The following is a 23147-nucleotide window of genomic DNA, read 5'->3' on the forward strand; positions in this document are numbered from 1 at the left end:
TGAGTAGATTAGTACCAGCATGCACTGAGGGTAAATTACCTGATCTCAGAGAAAGGCTCTGAATGTTGTGTGACAATCCACAATGGTTCCTGATCCAATCAGCTTCCCTTTCCCTTTCCTCTCAGTGACCATTCCACACCTTTCCCAATCTCTTCAAGCCTCTTATACGTTATTTTCAGCCTCATAACATAGAAAAGATACAATCATCTCTCCTACTAAATTAAATTAAAATTCTACAAGTTCTCTTACAATAAGGGCATAAGTACTTTTGCCTCACATAATCTCCTTCCCTTCCCTCTCTGAATGCATCACCCACTCTGTCTTCTCACTCTGCTCCAGCCACGGTGGCCACCCTTACAGCTCTTCCAACACGTTAAAAACAGTATTGTAGGAATTTTGCATTAGCTGTTCCTTCTGCTTGGAATAGTCTTTCTCCAGATGTCTGCATGGCTAATTCCTTCACTTCTACAAGTCATTCTTTCTTTTTTTAATGTTTACTTATTTTTGAGAGACAAAACCTGCTTGCACACAAGGAGAGAGAGAGAGAGAGAGAGAGAGAGAGAGAGAGAGAGAGAAAATCCCAAGCAGGATCCACACTGTCAGTGCAGAGCCAGGTGCTTAAATTCACAAACTGTGAGATGATGACCTGAGTCAGATGCTTAACCAACTGGGCCACCCAGGCGCGCCAGTACAAGACTCTCTTCAAATGGTATCCACTTAATGAAGTCTAACCATCCTATTTAAAATTGCAACACCACTTCCAATCTTCCCCTCCTTCCCAATGTCCCAATCTTCCTTATCTTGCTCTATTTGTTTCTTTTCTCACAGCACTTACCTTCTAACATCCTATATAATTTACTTATTTATTGTGTTTACTACCTAATGGTCCCACAAGAAAGACAAAACTATCCCACCTTCCCTTTAAAAACAAGCCAAAGTTATTAGGAATGAATTTTCTCAACTTCAGCCTTCCCCCTTTTAAAGTTAACTACATCAACACCCAACTCAGAATCCATTAACTTCCTCAGAAAAGGAACTATCTCAGCTCTCCACCATGTTCCAAATCTAACTTCTTCCTGTCTTTTCCAGGACTCCACTCAACCACATTTTCTTTATATTTTTTTACTGCTATTCTCCTTCCTATGTACTTCAACCGCCCTCTCCTCTGGCTTCTTTCCTTCAACATATAGATATGCCATTAAGAAAATAGGTCTCTCAGGGCACCTGGGTGGCTCAGTCAGTTGAGCGTCCGACTTCAGCTCAGGTCATGATCTCACGGTGAGTTCGAGCCCCACATCAGGCTCTGTGCTGACAGCTTGGAGCCTGGAGCCTGCTTTGGATTCCGGTCTCCCTCTCTCTCTGCCCCTCCCTGTTCACGTGTGCGCTCCCTCTCTCTCTCTCAAAAATAAACATTAAAAAAAATTTTAAAAGAAAGAAAATAGGTCTCTCTGTAATATCTGCCCAATTTCCAATTATCCTCACTGTATTTAAGGATCCCTAGTTCATTGGCAGCAGTTTCTGCTAGAATTCTTGACCCACAGAGAGGAGCAATCCCACAGTTCTTCATGGATGCTGGGGTTCTCCTCACCAATTTATTTCTCACTTTCATGGTGAAAGGTATCTCCTCTAGACACTCCCAGAGCGGGTGAGTTGTTCTTACATGATTAAGACACCTTACCATTCCAATCTCCCTAGGCCTCTGGATCCATTTCTCTGTAATATAGCAAGGCAGGTCTGGTATTTTAACTTCATTTGGGGGGGGGGGGAGTCACCTTTTGTCCATGCTTCAGCCAACCAACCAAACCCCTAAGGCTACAACAGTGAATCCAGAATCTTTGCTTAGTGGTCCCTATTATCAATAAATTTGGCCTTGTCCAACTTTATGTTCCTTCCACCATTATCCCCCACCTTTAATATCCATTCCCACAAAAATCCCCCAGATTTCTACATGTATAAGTCAAAATAAATCATGTGGTTTTTAGAGTGCAGCACACCTTGTTCTGGGACACACTTTGTAGCTTCCCTTTGAGGGCCTGCGGGGACTTGGGAGTCTACTTATAGGTCTAGAAACAAAGAAGGGTGTTAGGGGTAGTTCCTGAGGAGAATCAGTTGTCTTGCAGGGCAATTACCTCAGGGAAGGTACCATTACAGGGACTTCCCACAAAGCAAGGTTAAATTCTTCAAAGAGGAGTGGAAGGACTTCTTCTACGGGCAAAGACAATGGATTAAAATTAGGCGTTCAGTACCCCATTCCAAATTTAAGGATTACATTCCTTCTCAATCAATGCCCTCATTTTAATAGCAGATACTCTGCTATACATTGTAATTCAGCCACTTTGCAGGATGAGACTTTGGGTTTGGTTTTCAGCAATCTCAGCTCTGCAATTACAGGAGATAAGTTTCTTTAAGGCAGATATAAAAAATTTCAGGTTATTTATGTAGAGTTTGAGCTGGGAATCTGAAGACCTGAGTTCATCCTTTTCTTTTCCCTTTCCCCAGCACAGTTAGTAGCCAGCAGTCAGCAACCAGTCTCATTGTACTTGTTAATTTGACAAAAATGTTTTAAGTCATCAAATATGTGATCATCCCATCCTTATCTTGTATAAATACTTGCAAAGGATGGTGATGTTCTGGGTTTTGCATATTTCTATTGTCACATCACACTATGGGCTATCAGTGCCCTTTTCACTTATTAGTGCCTTTAAATCTAATTAGATTAGAAATGTCATTCCAGGAACATCATAACCAATTCAGAAAACTCATCTTCAAGAATCTGCTTCTCTAGAACCACTCTCAGCACCAAAATTTGAATCAGGCAAGTTTCTCCAGAGATACAGAACCAAGAGAAAAAATTTATACATACATCTCTATCTATCTTTAGATTTATCTGTATTTAGATAGACATTTCTATTAGAAATCTATTATTATTTATCTAAATACATAAATATTTATTTTAAGATTGGCTCACAAAATTGTGGGGGCTAGCAACTCTAAAATGTGTTGGGTAGATTGGCAGGTTGGAAATTGGCAGAAATCAATGCTGTAGTCTTGAGGAAGAATTTTTTCTTCTTGAGACACTTCAGTTTAAAATTCAGGTCTTCGGGGCGCCTCGGTGGCTCAGTCGGTTAAGTGTCCGACTTCAGCTCAGGTCATGATCTCATGGTTTGTGGGTTCAGGCACTGTGTCAGGCTCTGGGCTGATAGCTTAGAGCCTGCAGCCTGCTTCAGATTCTGTGTCTCCCTCTCTCTCTGCCCCTCCCCCACTCATTTCCCCCCCCCCCCCCTCTCTCTTCTCTCAAAAATAAATAAACGTTAAAAAAAAAAGTCAGGTCTTCAATTGATTGGATGAGGCCCATCCACATTATTGAGGGTAATCTCCTTTACTTAAAGTAAATTGATTGCAGATGTTAACCAGATCTTTAAAATACCATCATAACACACAGATTAGTGCTTGATTAAATAACTAGGTGGTATAGCCTAGTCAAGTATATTAACATCACACATAATAAACTTACATTTTTCAACCAAATCTTACTTTCAACTACACCAAAAATCTTTTGAACAAGAATATCTTATGTGCTCCAAAAATGCAGTAAAATTTCAGCAGGAACGCTTTGGCAAGTGTACTGGAGGAACAGTCCTTCCTCCAAGACTGGAGAAACAAAACTTCCATAAACCAATTCTCTCCCACCTCAAAGAATACCATCATCTTTAGGAAGCTAGAAGATTGTATCAACATTTACAATTTTTTTATGTTTCAAAAATGTGATCTTCAACTACACAACAGAAATCACACTTTAAAATTATACTTCTGAGAGCTGTCATTTTGGAAACTAACGACTTAAAAAGAGGGATGGTATCTACTGAATCTGTTGCTTACCTTTACTTTGACCAGAAAACTTGCAAGTTACTAGTCCATTTCCTTTCACTGACAAAAGTATAATCCAAACCAGGAGAAATCCAAAGCAGGCTGGATGACTAATGAGCCAAATAATCAAAACAGTGCATAAAGAAGTCTTATAAATGAATTGAAATAAATCTTGTATGTCCTTTAAAAAAAAAAAAGGATTTTTACAAAACTTTTCTTGGTAATTCACTCATTCAATCATCACCCAAGTATGCCAGGCACTGTTCAAGGCACTTAGGTTAAATCACTGAACAAAATGATGATCCTTGCCTTGTTGGGACCTCACATTTTAGCAAGTAATGTCTTTATCGAGTTATTTTCTCTCTGAATATAATAACCCAAGCATTGGGAAGAATCAAGAAATTTTCTGAAAATCCATTATGTGCCAGCCAACTTCTAGTTCTGAGCCTGGCCTTTTAGCAGGCAGGGTTTCATTGTTAGCACAGCTTCTGGTCTCTGGAACCAGCTTGCCTGGGTCCATATCCTAGTTTATTACTTCCTAGCTTCATGACCTTGGCCAAGTTACTCAACCCTCATCTATAAAATAAATAAATAAATAAATAAAATAAATCATAGCAACTACCCCACTGGATTATGTAAGAATTAAATGAGTTCAAATATGTAAAGCACTTACTCTGGCACACAGAAAATACCAAAATATTTGCTATTATTAATTCAAATTTCAGAAAATCAGACATTACTCAGGCAATAATGGGGGAAAATAACAACAATAGTAACTTTTAAAACATTTTTGTCTGGGCCATTCACTCCTTCCACTACAATTACATTCAAGCGTTCTTCCTCTATTCTCAATTTACTGACTTTAAGTTTTATAAAATTTACAAAATGTGATCTCTATGTATCTCATGCATGACATCAATTCATGGTGGAGTTTGCATGCACACATATTTAAGAGGTTTTTAATCTAATGAAAAAATTTCTTAAAAAGTCAAAATTAGATTCATTTTCCCTAAAATTACAACAGCAATTATCTCAAGAAATTTTAGCATCAGAACCAGTAAATATGGCCATATGATCGCCTAGTTTTAATGCATGGATATGTACATAGTACATTCAATCCCTAGGACCTATACCTTTGCAGTTCTCAACATTCAGGAACTGAAGTTAATTCTCAAAACAGCTCACTCCATACAATTAAAAATACAAGCACAGTCATCTGAAATTGAAGGCTCATTCTCATTTGTTAAAAATAGGTCTCATTCTTGGTCCAAAGTTTATAGAGGGTCAGCAACCTCAAAAAAGGTTAATGCCCACAATTTAGAAGTGACTGGATTGGAAAGTACATGCTGCAAATGTTGCCACCCCCAATGCAAAGTCTCAATGTAACTACCTACTGACAAGGCAGGCCAGTAAAATACGTTTTCAAAGTTGCTTTTAAAGGGATCAATTTTGGTAAAGAATTCAAGATGAACTGTAAATCTAATCACGTTTTTATACCCCTAAGATGGGAGTGCTGAGGCACAACAACGTTAAAATGTGCACGCCATCAGTAACTTTAGTTCACAGATACAGTTTTGACCCGAAGTCCCTGGTTGAAAGACCTGAACTATGGAAATCCCAAGTTTCAGTACAGTGGGTGCCTTGGGCTCTCCAGTGGAAGCGTGAGGGGATGGCCAAAGTGAATTTTCTCCCCCAACTATCCCATACCAAAGTCCAACCAACACAGAATAATACCACAATGTTTCTCGAGAATAGGGATGGGCTGCCCCCGCTCCAGAATCTGACAGATGAGAATGGCCTCCTCAGCGGGAGGTATGGCAGGTCTTCCCAAATACAGCGGTAGGGAACGACCTGCCAGTCCCTAAGACGTTGCTCATTTTTAAAGTAACTCCAAGAGCGGCGGCTCCCAGGCCCCTCCCTCAGCCGTCTTCTGACGAAGGGAAGAACAGAGGGCAAAGGGTTAACAAAGCACAACGCTTAAAAACTATCCCCAAACCGGATTTGCCGAGCCAGGGGCCTAACAGAGAAGGGCGGGGGTGATCTCTTTCGGCCGCCAGGGCTTGTGGGCAGGAGAGTGTGCGGGACCCTGGCCCTGCAGGCGGTTTTCCGGCACGGCCCGAGGAGCGGTGGGCGCCGGGCTGGTGTTGGAGTCACGCCCCAGGTCTTTTCCCTAACATGCACCGAATTGAAGGTGCCCTCTCGACCCCTCCCGCAGTTCCTTTCAGGTCTTGGGCCCGGGCTACCTCTTAGGACGTTGAGGCCACCGCGTTTCCCGCCGCACAGGCCGAAAGACAGCTCCTCTGACGCCACGGCGGTGTCACTCAGGAGAGTGACCTGACCAAACGTGGGTCAAGATGCCGGAACCCACCCGGGTCAGGCAGACTCTCGCCGCTCCCGCCCCGCCGCGCCCCCCCGGGGCCCGCCAGCCGCGCCCACTAACAACGTGCTCGCCACTGCCCGAGCCGCTCCGCGCGTCCCACAGCTGACCCCCACGCGCTGCACGACGGGACTCGTAGTTCCGGCGCAAAGGTCGTACGACGCTCCACTCTCCGCGGAGAGCGACGTCACGTGATCCGTCCACTCCCCGGAAATGGCGTAACAACAACGCGTGGCGCCGACGGTCGCTTCCGCAAACAGAATCGTGGATGGATGTGTAGGTGAGTGTGGCGGCTGGGACGCTGGCTCTTCTTTGAGTTTAGGCCCTCTGCTGCCTTCGTTCTTGAAGGAGGACTCCAACTCTTGACACGCGCTCGCTTCGCGTTAGTCCTGTTCCTTCAGTACTAGTAGCGAGGGATTTATTGTGCACTCAGCCAGGAGCTAAGTGGGCAGTACTTGTAGGAGTTGGCGGGCTCTGTTGCTTCTCCAGACCGAGCGAGCCGGGATCTGGAGAAGCCAGAATTGGAGCCTCAGGCCGCACCTCAGTGGTGCCGAGAAGGCGGGTTGGGGAGGGGTTGTCAGATCCTAAGAAGCGTCTGTAATGAGCGGCGGTTTGGAAATACGGACCCGAGGTTTAGTAAGAGCTAGGCCGCGCCAATGACGGAAGAGGGTGAACTTGTCTGAAGATTTCCCTTCTCGCCTCTGTTGCGTCCTCCTAGGCCCCCGAGTTGACCCCCATCTAGCTGGCGGGTCGGGGCGAACACTTACCTGCTTGAGGTTAAGCCAGGTGGCCCTGGCGCCCTACTCGGTCGTTCTTTGGGAAACTGAAATGACGAAGACATGGCCTGCCTCAGAGGTGTGACTGGAAAGCCAGGTCGAAATGCCTATTTGGATATTTAATAAACTTCCATCTCTATGTCAGTTTACTCAGTACCCTAAGCTCCTTCCTTGAGGATTCTGAGGGGCAGCTTTCTTTAGTTTGGAGTTTATTCATGATTGCACTTTGATGCTCAGTTTCTACTCTTACCTTACCCACCTCTGCGGTTCTTTGAAATTTTATGTTGTTTATTCTGACCTATTGGATTTTTTTTTTTTTACATCCCTTTCGTAGATACAGAGTTGCCTATAAAATACAATCCACTCTTACTCCTAATAATTTACTAAATTTACTCCTAAAATTACTAATTTTAGGCGCTGATTGCAGCCAGCGATGTTAAATCACATTGGTTTATTGGAATTTAAACCAATTTTTGTTTCCTTAATAGGAAATAAGTGGCAGGGTGGAAAAGATAGGCGTTTGATAATTTTGTGGCCAGTATTGCTACATAATGATTTTAAGTGGTTATTCTGAAAATTACATTTCTGGGTGATTTTTTTTTTCTTTTATTCAGTTCTTCCTAGTTTGGCATGTCTTGGTATTTTGTTACCTACCCCTTGGTTATTGAAAGCTAATATCCCTTGAAACTTTTCCTGGTTTATAGTGACTTGTTTTTACCTATTCCCTTAAGCAACCTCATTTCTTACTCTATTTCTTTACTCAAAAGACCTTTTCCCCCTTCTTCATAATTTTCAGGTTCTGAATTTGCTGAATTTCATGGATTTTTTGACTGTTGCTCTCCCTTATCCATTTGGTTTGAATAATACAGCCTGACATTTTAAAAGTGGTATTTAGGCTGTAAGCTTCTTGAAGACTAACCAAATAGTGCCTTATTGAGATCCTTGTAGTAGGAGTATAGTGAAATTGTCAAATGACTCAATAAATTTCTGTCCCAGGGGCGCCTGGGTGGCTCAGTCGGTTAAGTGTCTGATTTTGGCTCAGGTCATGATCTCACTGCTCATGGGTTTCAGCCCCGAGTGTGGCTCTGTGCTAACAACTCAGAGCCTGGAGCCTGCTTTAGTTTCTGTGTCTCTGTCTCTCTCTGCCCCTCTCCTGCTCACACTCTGTCTCTCTCTCTCTCTCTCTCTCAAAAATAAACATTAAAAAAACCCTCAAAAAAAAATAAATTTCTGTCCTATAGTTCACTTATTTCTGTCCCCCTTCCATTTTACACATCGGTCTGTGAACATTTGAAATGGACTTAATAGTCATTAAGTTGCAGGCTGGGTCATGAAACTTCTTGTCCAAAGCTATTTATACTGTCTTTCCTTTCCAATTCTGACACCCATTATGAAATAAGGATTTCAGAAGTTAACTGTAGGTTCCCAGACTTTTCCTGTTCTTGGTGCCCTTAATATCTCTGATTATTTTTCGTAGTTAACCATGAAGGATTACTAATGGGATGTATACACCTGTTAGGTACTCTCAAGCTTTGAAGTCAGATTTGACATTGCCAACTTCATTTCCTGATTCACATTGATTTCCTGTGGTACCACCACAACCTCAGCTTCACAAAGTTCTGATGTCATTGAAAGGAATGTAGTGCAATCTATTCATTTGAAACCTCTATTTGAAGCTGTATTTGTGATATCTTCCAGATGTCAGATATCATGGTTTCCCTTAAAATTTTAAAATACCCTGCTGTACCTGTACAAGTTTGCTATAGTGTCCAGCTCACAATTTGGGAACCAAGGCTATAAAGTAAAGATCAGAGTAGAAATGAAACTAGTGCTTGTATAATACCCCCACTTCATCTGTCAGTTTCAATGGCAGTAATGACTTTTATGGATAAGATTGTATAAAGTGTTTGGGGATTATAGTTAGTACTTGCATATTAGCATATTCAGAGATTCATTTGTAATATAGACTAGTTAATATTTTCAATATTCTGTCTATAATGAGATTTTTTAACTCGTAGTTGATAACTGAGATTAAATGGCTAGCTTCTGGTTAAAATTGTTTTAAAGTTTCAGCCTTGATGTTTACGAGTAATATCAAACTTTTGCCATTCCAGTGTTAGTTCATGAAGTTTTACCATCTAAGTAATCAAAAATGGAAAATTCTGTAAAAGCAGAGTGTGAAAAGATCTCTCTTGAAGAGGCAAAAGCATCAACAGATTCGGAAACAGAGTCTTCATTCAGTATTAATGAAAACACAACCACTCCTGGGACTGGGCCCTCTGAAAAGGCTCCTATCTGTGGACACGTAGACACACCAAAAAAGAGAAAAATGGAATTTGAAGATGATATTGTAAAGGAAAGTTCTAGTTGTGGGGAAGACACTCCAACCAAGAAAAGAAAACTTGATGCTGAAATTGTTCCAGAGGAAAAAGGTTCTGGTGATGATGAAGGCATTTCAAGGAAAAGAAGAATGGAAACTGATGATTTTCCAAAAGATGAACCTTCTACTGGAGATGGCACACAGAAAAAGAGAAAAATAGAACTTGAGGATGTTCCTGAAAAGCAAAAAGTATGTTGAATGTGTTTTCTTTTACTCATAATGGAATATGTCACATTGGAATGTGGAGAAGCTGTGAGATAATACTGTTTTTTACATAATCTTAAACCTTAAGAATATAAGTTTGTAATTATTTTTTGTCTATTTGTAATAGATAATGTCTTAAAAGATAGAGTAGGTTTTTAAGTCTGTAATTTAGTTGCTTTTATTTAGATGAAACTTCTAATTGAGATAATTTTTGTTATTTAAGAACTCTTATTTGACTAGAAACTTGAAAACCAGTTTTTATAGTTTGCTTTTTCTCAGTGTTTTAAAAAACCAGTTGATACATTTTTTTCCTTTTTTGTTAGGTATTCATCACTTTCTTGTGTCCTAAACAGTAGAGATTATGACTTAAGATGATAAATTTCAGTATTACACCCAGCTTTACATTCCTTTCTTTAAAAACATTTCTTTTTGGGGCGCCTGGGTGGCGCAGTCGGTTAAGCGTCCGACTTCAGCCAGGTCACGATCTCGCGGTCCGTTGGTTCAAGCCCCGCGTCGGGCTCTGGGCTGATGGCTCGGAGCCTGGAGCCTGTTTCCGATTCTGTGTCTCCCTCTCTCTCTGCCCCTCCCCCGTTCATGCTCTGTCTCTCTCTGTCCCAAAAATAAATAAACGTTGAAAAAAAAAAAAAAAACATTTCTTTTTAATGTGTTTATTTATTTTTGAGATAGAGAGAGACAGAGCATGAGCAGGGGAGGGGGCAGAGAGAGAGGGAGACACAGAATCTGAAGCAGGCTCCAGGCTCTGAGCTGTCAGCACAGAGCCCAACGCGGGGCTTGAACCCACGGATTGTGAGATCATGACCTGAGCTGAAGTCGGACGCTCAACCGACTGAGCCACCCAGGCACCCCTACATTCCTTTCTTAATGTGATTCTTTAAATGATATTGTTTCTAACTTCTCATTGGTGTAGTACATGCAATTTTAAGGTTGATATTTAGCATGGATATTCTAGAACAAGGAACAGCAAGTTATTTTCATCTGGGAATACCATATTATGAAGGAATCTGAGGCAGAATCTGGATTTGAATAGAAAGAGTACTTCAGTGAATGAGTAAAAATTCTGCCATCAGTCTTGAAAAGTAAGGTGTCAGATAGGCCAGGCATCTGTCGTTGGTGGAGTGTGAATTCTTGTTAACAGAGGGGAGCTTGTATTATAACCACAGTTTTCAAACTTTATTAGCAGCAGAACCTTTTTTTCAAGTGGAAATCTTAAACCTGATATGTAAGATAGGTAAAAGATGAAGCACTTTGGTTGAACGGGGAAATGTGGGAATTTGAAGCCCTTTACCTACCATAGCATTTTTGCAAAATGCTTAGCATCAGGTAAGGAGCACAAACTGAAACTTTGGAGTTAGATGAAGAGAAAAAAAAAAACAAAACAAAACCACAAAAACAAAACCATTGACATGAATACAGCTTATTGAGTTCTAATTCCTTTGTATTATTTAATGCTTATGTGAGTTTTAGGATAATATAACTTATTCCTATTTTATTCTCTTATAGGAACCCCATCCACTGATGGACATTTATTGAATTGAATAAATCAGAACTCTGGAAGAGTACTGGTTTTATTAAGACATTGACACCAAAATTATACAGATGAAAGATCAAGATGAAAATTTTAAACCAAGAGATGTTTTTAAATACAGGAAACAGGGGAGAACAAATCTTACGTATGATTATAATTAGTAGGATTATGTGGTCAATGTCATTGCTTTTTGAAGTTTACCAATTTTATTAGTATTTTATCCTTATATAGGTCAGATGCTCTTTTAAGGCTTATTTTTGCCATGTTCTGATCCTTAATTTTATTCCATTCTCTTATTTTCAGAACTTAGAAGAGGGACACAGTTCAGCAGTGGCTGCCCACTACAATGAACTTCAGGAAGTTGGTTTGGAGAAGCGTAGCCAAAGTCGTATTTTTTACCTCAGAAACTTTAATAATTGGATGAAAAGCGTCCTCATTGGTATATATGATTGATTTTTTATTTATAGTTTGGAATTTTTTATTTTAGCTTATGTCTCGGTTTTTTTTTTTTTTTTTTCCTTTCCAAATGGTTATACATTAAACTACTTGGTCTTTCATTCCTATTCATTTAATTATCCAACCTTGACTTGGTAAAATTGGAGCAAAAATGAAAACTAGGCCTTTAAGATACATTTTTTTCATATTTACTTTTAGAGTAAATAAGATATTGCTGAGTGTTTAATTGATATTAAATTCATAAGTTAACCAGGCTTTCAAAAGGCAGTATGCTCCTTTTATACTAAGAATTAAGGTTACCTAGTGCTATTAAGTAATTATTCTATGTTACTCTAATAGTTTTGGGGCAGTGACTCATTGTTGGATTAAGCATTCAGCTTCTATTAAGTCAAGAAAATGGGCATTGTCATGATTTTTCATCTCTAGGCCTTTAATGAGTTGGTAAAGATGGTGGTATCACCACATATGTGGTAATTTTTTATTGAACTTACATAGTGTCTGGGGAAAAGTAAAGTTTACTTTGAGGCTTGATAAAGACATCCAACTTTTTGGAGCCAGCCAGCATTTTATTTATGGAAACTCATCTTTAAAATTAAAATGTGGGGTGCCTGGGTGGCTCAGTCGGTTAAGTGTCCGACTCTTGATTTTGGCTGAGGTCGTAATCTCGAAGTTCATGGGATCCAGCTCTACACCTGCTTGGGATTCTCTCTCTCTTTCTGCCCCTCCCCTGCTCATGTGCATGCTCTCTCAAAATAAAAAAAACATTAAAAAAATTAAAATGCAAATCATTGGAGAAATATGATTCAGAACATATTTATTGCTCTATATATTTAACATATTAAGTAGATTCTTAGGTGAGTTTAGAGAATTTTTAAAAGCCAGTGTGTTTTGAAGTTTTTCACAGTAAGATTTTGGTGTTTTTTTTTTATTTATTTAAAAGCCAGCCTCAGGAAAAGTGAGAATGCTTTTGTGATGACACTGGAAAGAATGAAGTGCTAATTATGGAGACTTTTTAGTAGTTTTGATGATAATTTACTAATTTTTATTTTACTTATTTTAAAGATTTTATTGTTTTAGTAATCTCTAAATCCAATGTGGGGCTTGAACTCACAACCCTTAGGTCAAAAGTCACATGCTTTACTGACCGAGTCAGCAAGGCATCCTAGTAATTTTTAAAGATACCTTATTCATTCTGAATAGTTATTAGGAGTGGGAACTAGGCTCATTATTTCGAACACATATTAATATTTTCTATCTCACTTTTGTTTTTCATACTCATTTTATTACAGAAATATGACTTATTTGTCTCTGCTAGTTTTCAGCTAGGGTAATTAAATGTTGCCTCCCAATTCCTCCCCGCCCCACCCCCCTTTTTAAGGTTAGTATTATGGCATTTTTAGTCTATACTTTTAAGGTAATCTTTGAACCCTAATTCTCATTTCTTTTCAGTTTTTCTTTTCCATTCCTCATCATCATCAGTAACATAGATAGCTTCTTGGGTATTTTTTCTGATGTGTCATTTGTTCTTGTATTATTCATTGAATAAATATTTTTAAGTTCATCTGTATTTTTTACATCGTTGTATTATTTTTATAATCAGGGGAACAGGTCATTTTCAAAAAGTCATAAGTCAGATTTAACAAATTTTTCTCCCTGCATATTCATGCTATTCTTTCTTCCTTCAGCAACTCTCTCATTGGGTGCTTTGCTATCTGCACCTGTCTTTCTGATTCTTTTGCAACAGTGTGGTCTGTGCCAAGTTCTGTCTCTGGCTTTTTCCTTTCTCTTTTCAAACACCCATTCTTTGTCATTCATTTATTATGCTATTTAAGTTTTCTAGGAGAAAATTAAATATAGAACACTGTGCTTCTGTCAAAGTTACTTTAACATCCTATGGACAGTGAAAGGCAGAAATATTTACACAGTATTTTAGCAGCCACAGTAGTACACACATGAAATAGGAACTGTTAAACTCAGAATAATAAGGACAAGAAGAGTAGATCTAGGATTCAGCATTGTATCAGGTTTTTGAATTGCTGAATACTTCAGTTTTTTAAGAATATTAATAGGCCTTTAACTGATATTTGAACCATTTGGCTATTGATACATTGGACCATACTGATACTATTTGTTGGTTATTAATGTGATTTGGTAGATTGGGATGAAAGATTTTTTAGGGTGGTTTAAGAATTCTGATGATACTGGGGCACTGGGGTGGCTCAATTGGTTAAGTGTCCGACTTCAGCTCAGGTCATCACCTCACAGTTCGTGAGTTCGAGCCCTGTGTTGGGCTCTGTGCTGACAGCTTGAAGCCTGGAGCCTGCTTCAGATTCTGTGTCTCCCTCTGTCTCTCCTCCGCTTGCACCCTCTCTCTTTCTCTCTCAAAAGTAAATTAAAACGTTTAAAAAAATTAAAAATAAAGAACTCTGATAGTAAAGTTAAGAGGTATGTATAGTTTTTGGACTTATATTTGTTATATTTGTTTTGGTGGTAAGCCTGACACCTTTTATGAAAATCAAGCACTCTATGACCCCATAATTACTTTGATTTACATAGGTATATTATAAGCTAAACATTTAGCTTTCAGAAAGAGAAAACTATAAAAATTACGAGTAGGTTTTTTCCTTATCATGAGCAAGTGTTGGATTTTCTTGTATTAATTAGAATTTAAAATGTCTGCTACTCAGTGTTGAATCAAGTTCTAAGAGTAACCTTCAAAAACCTGTCTTAACTTTCTAAAATACCAGACACATACTCTTTTATTTTTAATGCTAGAGGATGAACTTAACTAACTCTTAGTCATATTTTGAAATGTTTACCAAAAGTTATGAATTATATAAATGAATGTTTAATAGTTTATAGTAAATGTCAGGCAGAAGTTAGTAGGTTTTTAGGGGTTGCAGTTGATGCTGTAGTAAAAATGGAGGAAAGATCATTTCTTATGACTTATTTCTTTTAGGGGAATTTTTAGAAAAGGTACGACAGAAAAAAAAACGTGATATCACTGTTTTGGACCTGGGATGTGGCAAAGGTGGAGATTTGCTCAAGTGGAAAAAGGGAAGAATTAATAAGCTAGTTTGTACAGGTAATGTAAATAATGACGTGGGGAAGAATAATTCGTGATCAGTCAGGTAAATGGAAAATGAGCAGGATCTCATTATCACATGATACTAAAAGATCTTATAAGAAGATATCTGAGGCTGTGTGTGAGATGGGTGTTTTTTAAAAATGAATTATGAGACTTTACTGATGGTATTATGCAGTATAGTTAATGAGCCTGGTATAACTTGTCCTCCCTAAAAGGAAGGAAGTAATCAAAGAGTCATGTCTAAAACACAAACATGAAAAGACTTCCACTGGCCAAAGATAGGACAATTTCATCATCAAAAAGAATAGTGATTACAGTAGATTGAAACACCAAATGGGAAACCGCCCCCCCCCAAACCCTCAGTATTCACCCTTCGAGGTTGCTATAGGAAACTTACTCATCATTCTGAAATTCATAAATTAAGGGGTGGGGGCTGAGTATGTATCTTCCTTACCTTATGTGAACTGTATTTCAAAGTAACCAAATGGTTGACAAAGAAAATTCCTCTTAACTAAAAACTCCTAATGAATAAATGCAGGAGGAATGATGAAAATCACTATTTTCCACCCTCAATGAAATAATAGATCTAAGCAACAATCATAGAAGTTGCTAAATCTGTTAGGTGAAAAGTTGATAGGAATTTAATAACTGAATGAATCAAGCTCCTGAACCCACTGGTCAGTCTTAACACTGAAGTAGGACAAGCAGATGTTATGTTCTTCCAGTGCAATGAAATGTACAGCACCATCTATATAAAGTTACCTATTTTGACACTTCCCAAATTTTTGGTTTTATGAGTGCCATACACCTTTATTTTTAAGATTGAGGATGAGAAAACTTTTGTGTATGTGCCTGTATCTATTGATTATAGAAATTAAAACTGAGAATTTAAAGAATATTTTTCATCAATAAAAAATAAAGTTTAGTGACAAGACTAAAAATATTTTAGTCTTTAAAAATATTTTTCCAAATCCCTTTAGAGTATAGAAAAACAGGAGACAACTAGATTTTCATACCTGTTTCTGCATTCATTGTGTTTTGATGTGTTATTTTATTTGATGAATAGTTGTAGTGAAGGAGTATTTTAACACTTTTCAGATAATTGAGCATATTCATCTTTGATATTATATCAAAACTCAACAGATAGGGGCGCCTGGGTGGCTCAGCTGGTTAAGCGTCCGACTTCAGCTCAGGTCACGATCTCGCAGTCCGTGAGTTCGATCCCTGCGTCGGGCTCTGTGCTGACAGCTCAGAGCCTGGAGCCTGTTTCAGATTCTGTGTCTCCCTCTCTCTGACCCTCCCCTGTTCATGCTCCGTCTCTCTCTGTCTCAAAAATAAATAAAAACGTTAAAAAAAAAAAAAAACTCAAGAGATAGTAGTTCCTTACAGATAGTTATAATGTGGCATCTGAATCTGTATCAATGAACTTTTTATATTCTGTTACATTTAAATCCATTGGTCTGTCTTGCGCTTTGAATGTATCTTTTCCCTGTAAGATTTTGTAATATTTGGAAAATAATGTTCACTAAAGGTATGCAGATCTTCTAAATGTTGACATCAAGAAATCACATTTTTTTTAATGTTACCATCAATCAGAAAAGTTTAAGTATTGGGAAGATGCCCAGCCTGTGGTGGTAGATAGAAGTGTTTCAGATTGTAATTTTCACTTGAAATCTCAAGTTTTATCATGGGTAACAAATACTGTCCTTTGTTTTCCTTGCAGTGGAGGTTCACTTTGTTCATTTTCAAAAAATGTCTGCCAAATCACCAAGTCTAAATAACCGGTTTATCTGTCACTGGTTCTTTCAAGTGAAAACAATTTTCTATGAAAAAAGTGTCCAGTACAGCTCACAACACAGTCACACTGGTCCTGTTCAAACTTTGTTAGGTAGCACAGATATTCTGTTACTTTCCATTTCATCACACAGAATATTGAAAAAGAGCTGAGCTTTATCAAGAGCATTCTTAAATGAAATTAGGTTTTGGGGTTTTTTTGTCCATGCTAGTTTGTAGTGGTGAAGAAGATATTAAGTATTACATGTACCATTTGGTGCTCCTACCTTGTATTCATGATAAGGCGCCAGCATTTTACTTTTCGTTGCTTTTGCACCATCAGTGCAAATCTCAACATGGAAAAAGCAAATAACATTCTATTAAAAAAAGCAAACTTGATATTTTCTGAGCTGGGCACGTAGTTTAGGTTTTATAATTCAAATTGGAGTCTAAATTTTCTACTTTTAACTTGGAATAAGCATTTAAAAATAATGACAGGACGTTTCTGTTGTCAGTATCTATTGAGAAAGCTTTTAATCCTTTTAAAAAGTAATAGGATATTTACATTTGAACAGAGACTTTCTTTTGTTTTGAAGAAAATAGAACCTCCTTGCTTTTACTAAGGTTCAGTTTGGATTAATGTGTAGATTTGTTCCATCTTTGCATTTACATTTTATTTCTTTAGGTCTTTGCCAGTTACTAATGTCTGTCCCATTCTGCCTTGCAGATATCGCTGATGTTTCTGTCAAACAGTGTCAGCAGCGGTATGAGGACATGAAAAATCGTTGTCGTGACAATGAATATATTTTCAACGCAGAATTTATAACTGCTGATTGTTCAAAGGTACAGAATTTTTTTAATTTGTCTATTTATTTATTTTATTTATTTATTTTTAGACGTGGGGGTAGTGGCAGAGGTGGAGAGAGAGAAAGAAAGAAAGGGAAAGGAAGGAAAGAAAGAAAGAGGGAAAGAAAAAAAGAAAGTCCCAAGCAGGCTGCATGCTGTCAGCACAAGGCCCAGTGCAGGGCTCTATCCCGCGACCTTGTGATTATGACCTGAGACAAAATCAAGAGTCAGATGCTCAACTAGGTACCCTTGTCAATTTATGTTGTATATTTTTCCTTTGGATAAATGATGTGTTTTAAAAATCAGTTCATTCTTTTAAAATGTGCTTTGATATTGAGGAGGGCACCTTTTGGGATGAGCACTGGGTGTTGTATGGAAACCAACTTGTCAATAAATTTCATATATATATAAAAAATAAAAAAATAAAATAAAATGTGCTTTGAAACATGAAAAATCTCAAGACATGCATTTTCAGTTTCAACTGGAAATTCTATTAATGGTAAATTTTCTTAAATGACCCACTGAGTATTTCTGGGAACTTTTTGCTTTTAATAATTTGAACTCTTGAAATCACTTGTTGCTTTTCCATTCAGACAAGACTTATTTTCCGGTATTTTGAAAAAGAACTGAACTTATGTTTTGTTTACAGTATAATTTATTAGGGTAGTTTCCCAGCATATCAGAGTTTGGTGCTTTCCACCTTCCACCTGTTTCTGAATTTCCTAACAACTATGAAGTTTAAGAACTACAGTGGCACTTGAATAGTGAAAGTCTCACCTTGACCTTTAATGCTTTGTCTGACTCATTTGCTCATTAAACTATTATAGCTATCTTTAATCCTATACGTTTTGTTTGCAGTTGTGAAAGTGAAGTGGAAAAGTGGTAGTATACTGCTAGAATGTCAGAAACCTTTAAAAACACTTCTGCATGTTTATAAAGTATCCCAAAGGCCAGCTTTATGTTTTTTAAACATACTGTTAAAGTTACTGTTCAACATCATTTTACTTTAGCTTTTAAGTAAACCAGATAAAAGCATCAACTCTTTTAAATGTCATACTTGGTTGATAAGTTTTTAAACATGATTTCAGAATCCCTAGTTTTTAATTACTTTATTGTAGGAAAAGATCGTTTTATTGTGGGCCTTATTATACATAATGAGAGAAAAGATAGGTGGTTGGGAGGGGCATGTCTACTTTTGTTTTAAGGACTCTAATTCTGGGATGCCTGGGTGGCTCAGTCGTTAAGCGACCAACTTCACCTTGGGTCATGATCTCACGGTTGGTGAGTTCGAGCCCCCCCATTGGGCTCTGGGCTGGCAGCTCAGAGCCTAGAGCCTGTTTCGGATTCTGTGTCTCCCTTCTCTCTCTGCCCCTCCCCTGCTCATGCTCTGTTTCTGTCTCAAAAATAAAAAATAAACATTAAAAAAATTAAAAAAAAAAAGGACCCCAATTCTACAAATTATGTTACTAAAAATTTTTTTATGTTGCAGTTAACTTCAAAATCTTGACCCATTGTATTTTATTTATTTTTTAATATATTTTTTTTAATGTTTATTCACTTTTTGAGAGACAGAAACAGAGTGTGAGCAGGGTAGGGGCAGGGAGAGAGAGGGAGACATAGAATCCGAAGCAGGCTCTAGGCTCTGAGCTGTCAGCACAGAGCCCAACACGGGGCTTGAACTCACGAACTGTAAGATCATGACCTGAGACGAAGTCAGATGCTTAGCCAATTGACCACCCAGGTGCCCTGTTGACCTGTTTGAATTTTTAATTTGTTTCAGGAACTTCTAATTGACAAATTTCGTGACCCAGAAATGTGCTTTGATATCTGCAGTTGTCAGTTTGTCTGTCACTACTCATTTGAGTCCTATGAGCAGGCTGACATGATGCTCAGAAATGCTTGTGAGAGACTGAACCCTGGAGGCTATTTTATTGGTACCACTCCCAATAGCTTTGAACTGATGTAAGTACTTTTGATACATGACTTATAAGCTACTCAGAGTTAAGGGTTTTTTTTCCCTTAAGTTTATTTATTTTGAGAGAGGGGGAGAGAGAGAGAGAATGTGTGCACAAACGGGGAGGGGCAGAGAGAGAGAAGGAGAGCCCTACCAGGGGTCAATCTCATGAACTGTGATAAGGGCTGAGCACTTTGATAATGTATTTGAGTAGATACTCAACATTTAAGGTTAAAAGATAGATATACAGATGGATCTTTAAAACATTTTTATGTATAAATTGGAGACCGATGCTATATCCAGCCAGAGGTTATAGTGCTAGACAAACTCCGGATCAGATAAACAAAGACTTACCCAGGAGTCATGAGTGGTGAAACCAATTTCTAGCCTAATTTTATGAGTGAAATTGTTCATTATCTTTTACTTTATTGCTTCTTAAGAGTAGCTGAAATCCAATTAAAAATCCGGTAGTTTTTTCATATGCATAATCTGATCAAAATAAGTCTAAGCTAATAACAACTTTAATCTTTTTATTTTGTTTTGGGGATAACCTTTAACAGAAGACGCCTTGAAGTTTCAGAAACAGAATCATTTGGAAATGAGATATATACTGTGAAATTTCAGAAGAAAGGAGATTATCCTTTATTTGGCTGCAAATATGACTTCAACTTGGAAGGTGTTGTGGATGTCCCTGAATTCTTGGTCTATTTTCCATTGCTAAATGAGTAAGAATGTCATTAATCTGTTATTCTTCTCTTTTTGCCTTAAGAGTGAAAAAAAGGGGGGGGGGGCGCCTGGGTGGCACAGTCGGTTAAGCGTCCGACTTCAGCCAGGTCACGATCTCGCGGTCTGTGAGTTCGAGCCCTGCGTCGGGCTCTGGGCTGATGGCTCAGAGCCTGGAGCCTGTTTCCGATTCTGTGTCTCCCTCTCTCTCTGCCCCTCCCCCGTTCATGCTCTGTCTCTCTCTGTCCCAAGAAAAATAAATAAACGTTGAAAAAAAAAAAAATTTTTTTAAATAAAAAAAAAAAGAGTGAAAAAAAGGGGGAAAAATCAGTCTTTCCATTCATTCCTTATTTTACATAGAACCCAAAGAAAAAGTATAGCCTTGTAAAGAAAAAAAAAAAAATAACGTCATATCCAGTTTTGTGCCATAGGTCTCTAATAGCCTTGCTTATTTAGTTTTCTTTCATCCTTAGAATTACTTTATCCTGTAGGTAAGAAAGGAACCTGTTGCCTTCAACTTGTGGCAGAAAATACCTTACATTGCAAATAGAGAAAGATTTTTTAAAAAAACTATTAGTAACTTTGGTAATATAAAATGATCCTCTTTTGACAAGGATAGGTATTAAAAGTTGTTTTACATTTCACTATAGCTTTGAAATTGCCTGTGTCTCACAGGCAGTGTTGATAATAATATCCTGATTCAGGAATGTATTCACTCGTGCACCTGGACCTAAGAGTCTTGGCAAACTACAGACATAGGGAAACTTGGGCTATCCAGGCTTCAAGGCCTTATGAGACCCCTGGGTCTTGGAGGTTTCCCTGAGACGGAAAGTGGAAAAGTCAACTTAAATCTAAGGCCGTGTCACAGTTGACCAAACCTAAGTTGATTTCGTACTTTTAAAGACAAAAGTCTTTTATTGATGAAAAAGCTTTATTTGCTACTTATTTTGAGTTGGTGATTACTTGAGTTGTGCCTCAGTCAGCTTATAAAATTATAGATACAAGATTTTTAGGATTCTACAATATATAAAAATTTTATACAATAGTATGAGAAAATCAAATAGCATGGGACTGAACATGAGAAAAATGTTATGTACAATTTATATAAGCTGTAAAATTTAAAACTTTAAATCACTTTTCCCCCCTTAACATTAGTAAACTCTTGTGAAATGTTTCTGCTCTTTCTAAAAGAAGAAATTAAATTTTTTTAGTATGTCATTTCATATGTTTAGTATGTTAGCTTGGTGTTTTTGGTTAACAAAGTTGGTGATTTGAGTAGAACCAAAAAGATAAAGGCTATAATGAAACTTTTTTTTAAATGCTAAGGAAGCACTAGCAGTCTTTTGTACTTAAATTGCTTAATGGTGATGCATGTGTAAAGTGTCAAGTCATCTCTATAATATCTAAAGTTTTAAAAAATTAATTACTAAAACAGCTATACATTCAGTGGGACAATCTGAAAATGCACAGGATTTTGAGATGCCCTTCTGCCATTTTGTTAAGAAACTGATCAAAAATATAATTAGCTTTTTATATGGCAAACCCATTCAGATTGGTCAAACTGAGTCTCAGTTCTTTGTAATTATGGTATTTCTCAGGCATTAAGCTTGGTTTTATTTCTAAAGCCTTATTTTGTAGATTTATGAGTTTCATGAACTGCCAAAAATAGAAGAGACTCTTTTCTTTGCTCATGTTGTCTTTCCAAGGAAGGCTAATTCAAATTATGGGGAGGCCTTACAGATGCCTCTTACATACAAATCCAGTGGCTCTCAAATGTTTCCATTCTCACTGTTCCCTCAACTGTCATCTCGCAAATCTTCTCATGGACTCTTTCAGAATTATTTTCCCTTCATCTCCTCCTTTACCTGCTGCCTGAGATCATATATGAATTTTGATATATATATATATAATTATATGTATGTATATATATGTGTGTGTGTATATATATATATATATATATACACACACACATATATAAATTTTAACAAATGCAGTGAGGAAAAAAACGAGTATAACAGGGAGACCTAATGTAATTGAGGATTTTAGAGTCCACCTAGGAAGAAGTGATGTTTAAGTCAACATCTAAAGGATGAATAGAAGTTGGCCAGTTGAAGACTGGAAGGGAGAATGTTCCAGGTATAAGTGACAATATGTATGAAGGCCCTGAAATGGGAAAGGGCTTGGCTCTTTCAAGGAGCTAAAAGGAAGGCCATTGTGTGGTCATAAGGAATGAGGGCCCAAGTGGCTCAAGATAAGGAGCATTTTCCTTTTTTTTTTTTTTTTTTTTTTTAAGCTCTACACTCAGTATGGGGCTCGAGCTCACAACCCCAAGATCAAGAGTTGTATGCTGTACCAATTGGGCCAGCCAGATGCCCTAAAGCAGCATTCCTTTATAGATGAGTGCCTTAAAGGCCATGCTGAAGCCTTTTGAATTGTGTGGTGGAGATCCAGTGAAGGGCGTAAAGGGGGAAAGTGACATGTGTGTATTTTTGAAAACTCAATCTGGTTGCAGTTGAAATATTCATTGAGGGAGAGTAAGAATAGAAGCATGGAACCTAGCAAAGTAGTACAGCTGAGTGGTGGTGGTGGTGGTTAAAGCAAGATGGTAGCCAATGAAGGGGTAAGAAGACCTATTTGAAGTATATTTTATAGGTAAACAGAGGATGTAGTGGTGTGTTGAACACAGCAGGCATTGGAGAGAAGAGGCATGGAGAACTCTGAAGTTTCTGGCACGAATCATTAGATGGATTTACTGAAATAAAGATTGGCAGAATGGTCTAGTGGGATTCAGCCTTGGATTTGGAAAGTTAGAGAATTCCTGTGACACATCCTGGTGGAGATTTCTAGGAAGCAGTGGAATAAATGAGTGACGAGAGAGCTGAACTACAGATAGCTGTTGGCATGCTGTGTAAAGTCAGGAAGGAGAAAATGAGTAAGGCTGTGGGCCAAACTCTTCAGAACATTAAAATTTACAAGTTGGGTAAAAGGCATTTGTAAAACAAACTGTGAAGAAGCAGCTACAGGTGTATTATAAAAATTAATACTGTCTTTTGCTAGAGAATCCAAGAGATGAAAGAATATTTTAAAAAGGAATGGCAGCTGTTTTCAATGCCACTGTAAGGGATTAAGTTAAATAAATGAAATTGATAGAAAAATG

The 23147-nt window shown here is 38.0% G+C and overlaps 2 protein-coding genes across 6 annotated transcripts in view; one reads left to right on the top strand and one right to left on the bottom strand.

Moving 5' to 3' along the window:
- Positions 1–6233, bottom strand: part of FAM210A (family with sequence similarity 210 member A) — a 29958-nt gene extending 23725 nt beyond the window's left edge. Inside the window, exons 1-3 of one of the 4 annotated variants that reach the window (XM_030336732.1) lie at positions 6111–6233; positions 3880–4048; positions 2130–2205 (exon numbers count right to left, since the gene is read on the bottom strand). The gene's annotated coding sequence lies outside the window, so the exon portion shown is untranslated. Of the gene's footprint in view, positions 1–39; positions 501–2129; positions 2206–3879; positions 4049–6110 lie in introns of those variants that run through there. The other 3 variants (XM_030336730.1, XM_030336733.1, XM_030336734.1) reach the window with 3 other exon arrangements.
- Positions 6234–6467: 234 nt separating this feature from the next.
- RNMT (RNA guanine-7 methyltransferase) overlaps positions 6468–23147 on the top strand; it is a 36236-nt gene continuing 19556 nt past the window's right edge. The window contains exons 1-7 of one of the 2 annotated variants that reach the window (XM_030336717.2): positions 6468–6524; positions 9135–9589; positions 11454–11589; positions 14566–14691; positions 17195–17310; positions 19094–19275; positions 19828–19992. In XM_030336717.2, coding sequence (XP_030192577.1) covers positions 9173–9589; positions 11454–11589; positions 14566–14691; positions 17195–17310; positions 19094–19275; positions 19828–19992 — 1142 coding nt within the window. In that variant the 5' untranslated portion in view covers positions 6468–6524; positions 9135–9172. The remainder of the gene's footprint in view (positions 6525–9134; positions 9590–11453; positions 11590–14565; positions 14692–17194; positions 17311–19093; positions 19276–19827; positions 19993–23147) is intronic. The other variant, XM_030336718.1, reaches the window with a different exon arrangement.

This window comes from Lynx canadensis, chromosome D3, assembly GCF_007474595.2.
Source record: "Lynx canadensis isolate LIC74 chromosome D3, mLynCan4.pri.v2, whole genome shotgun sequence".
Lineage (NCBI taxonomy): Eukaryota > Metazoa > Chordata > Mammalia > Carnivora > Felidae > Lynx > Lynx canadensis.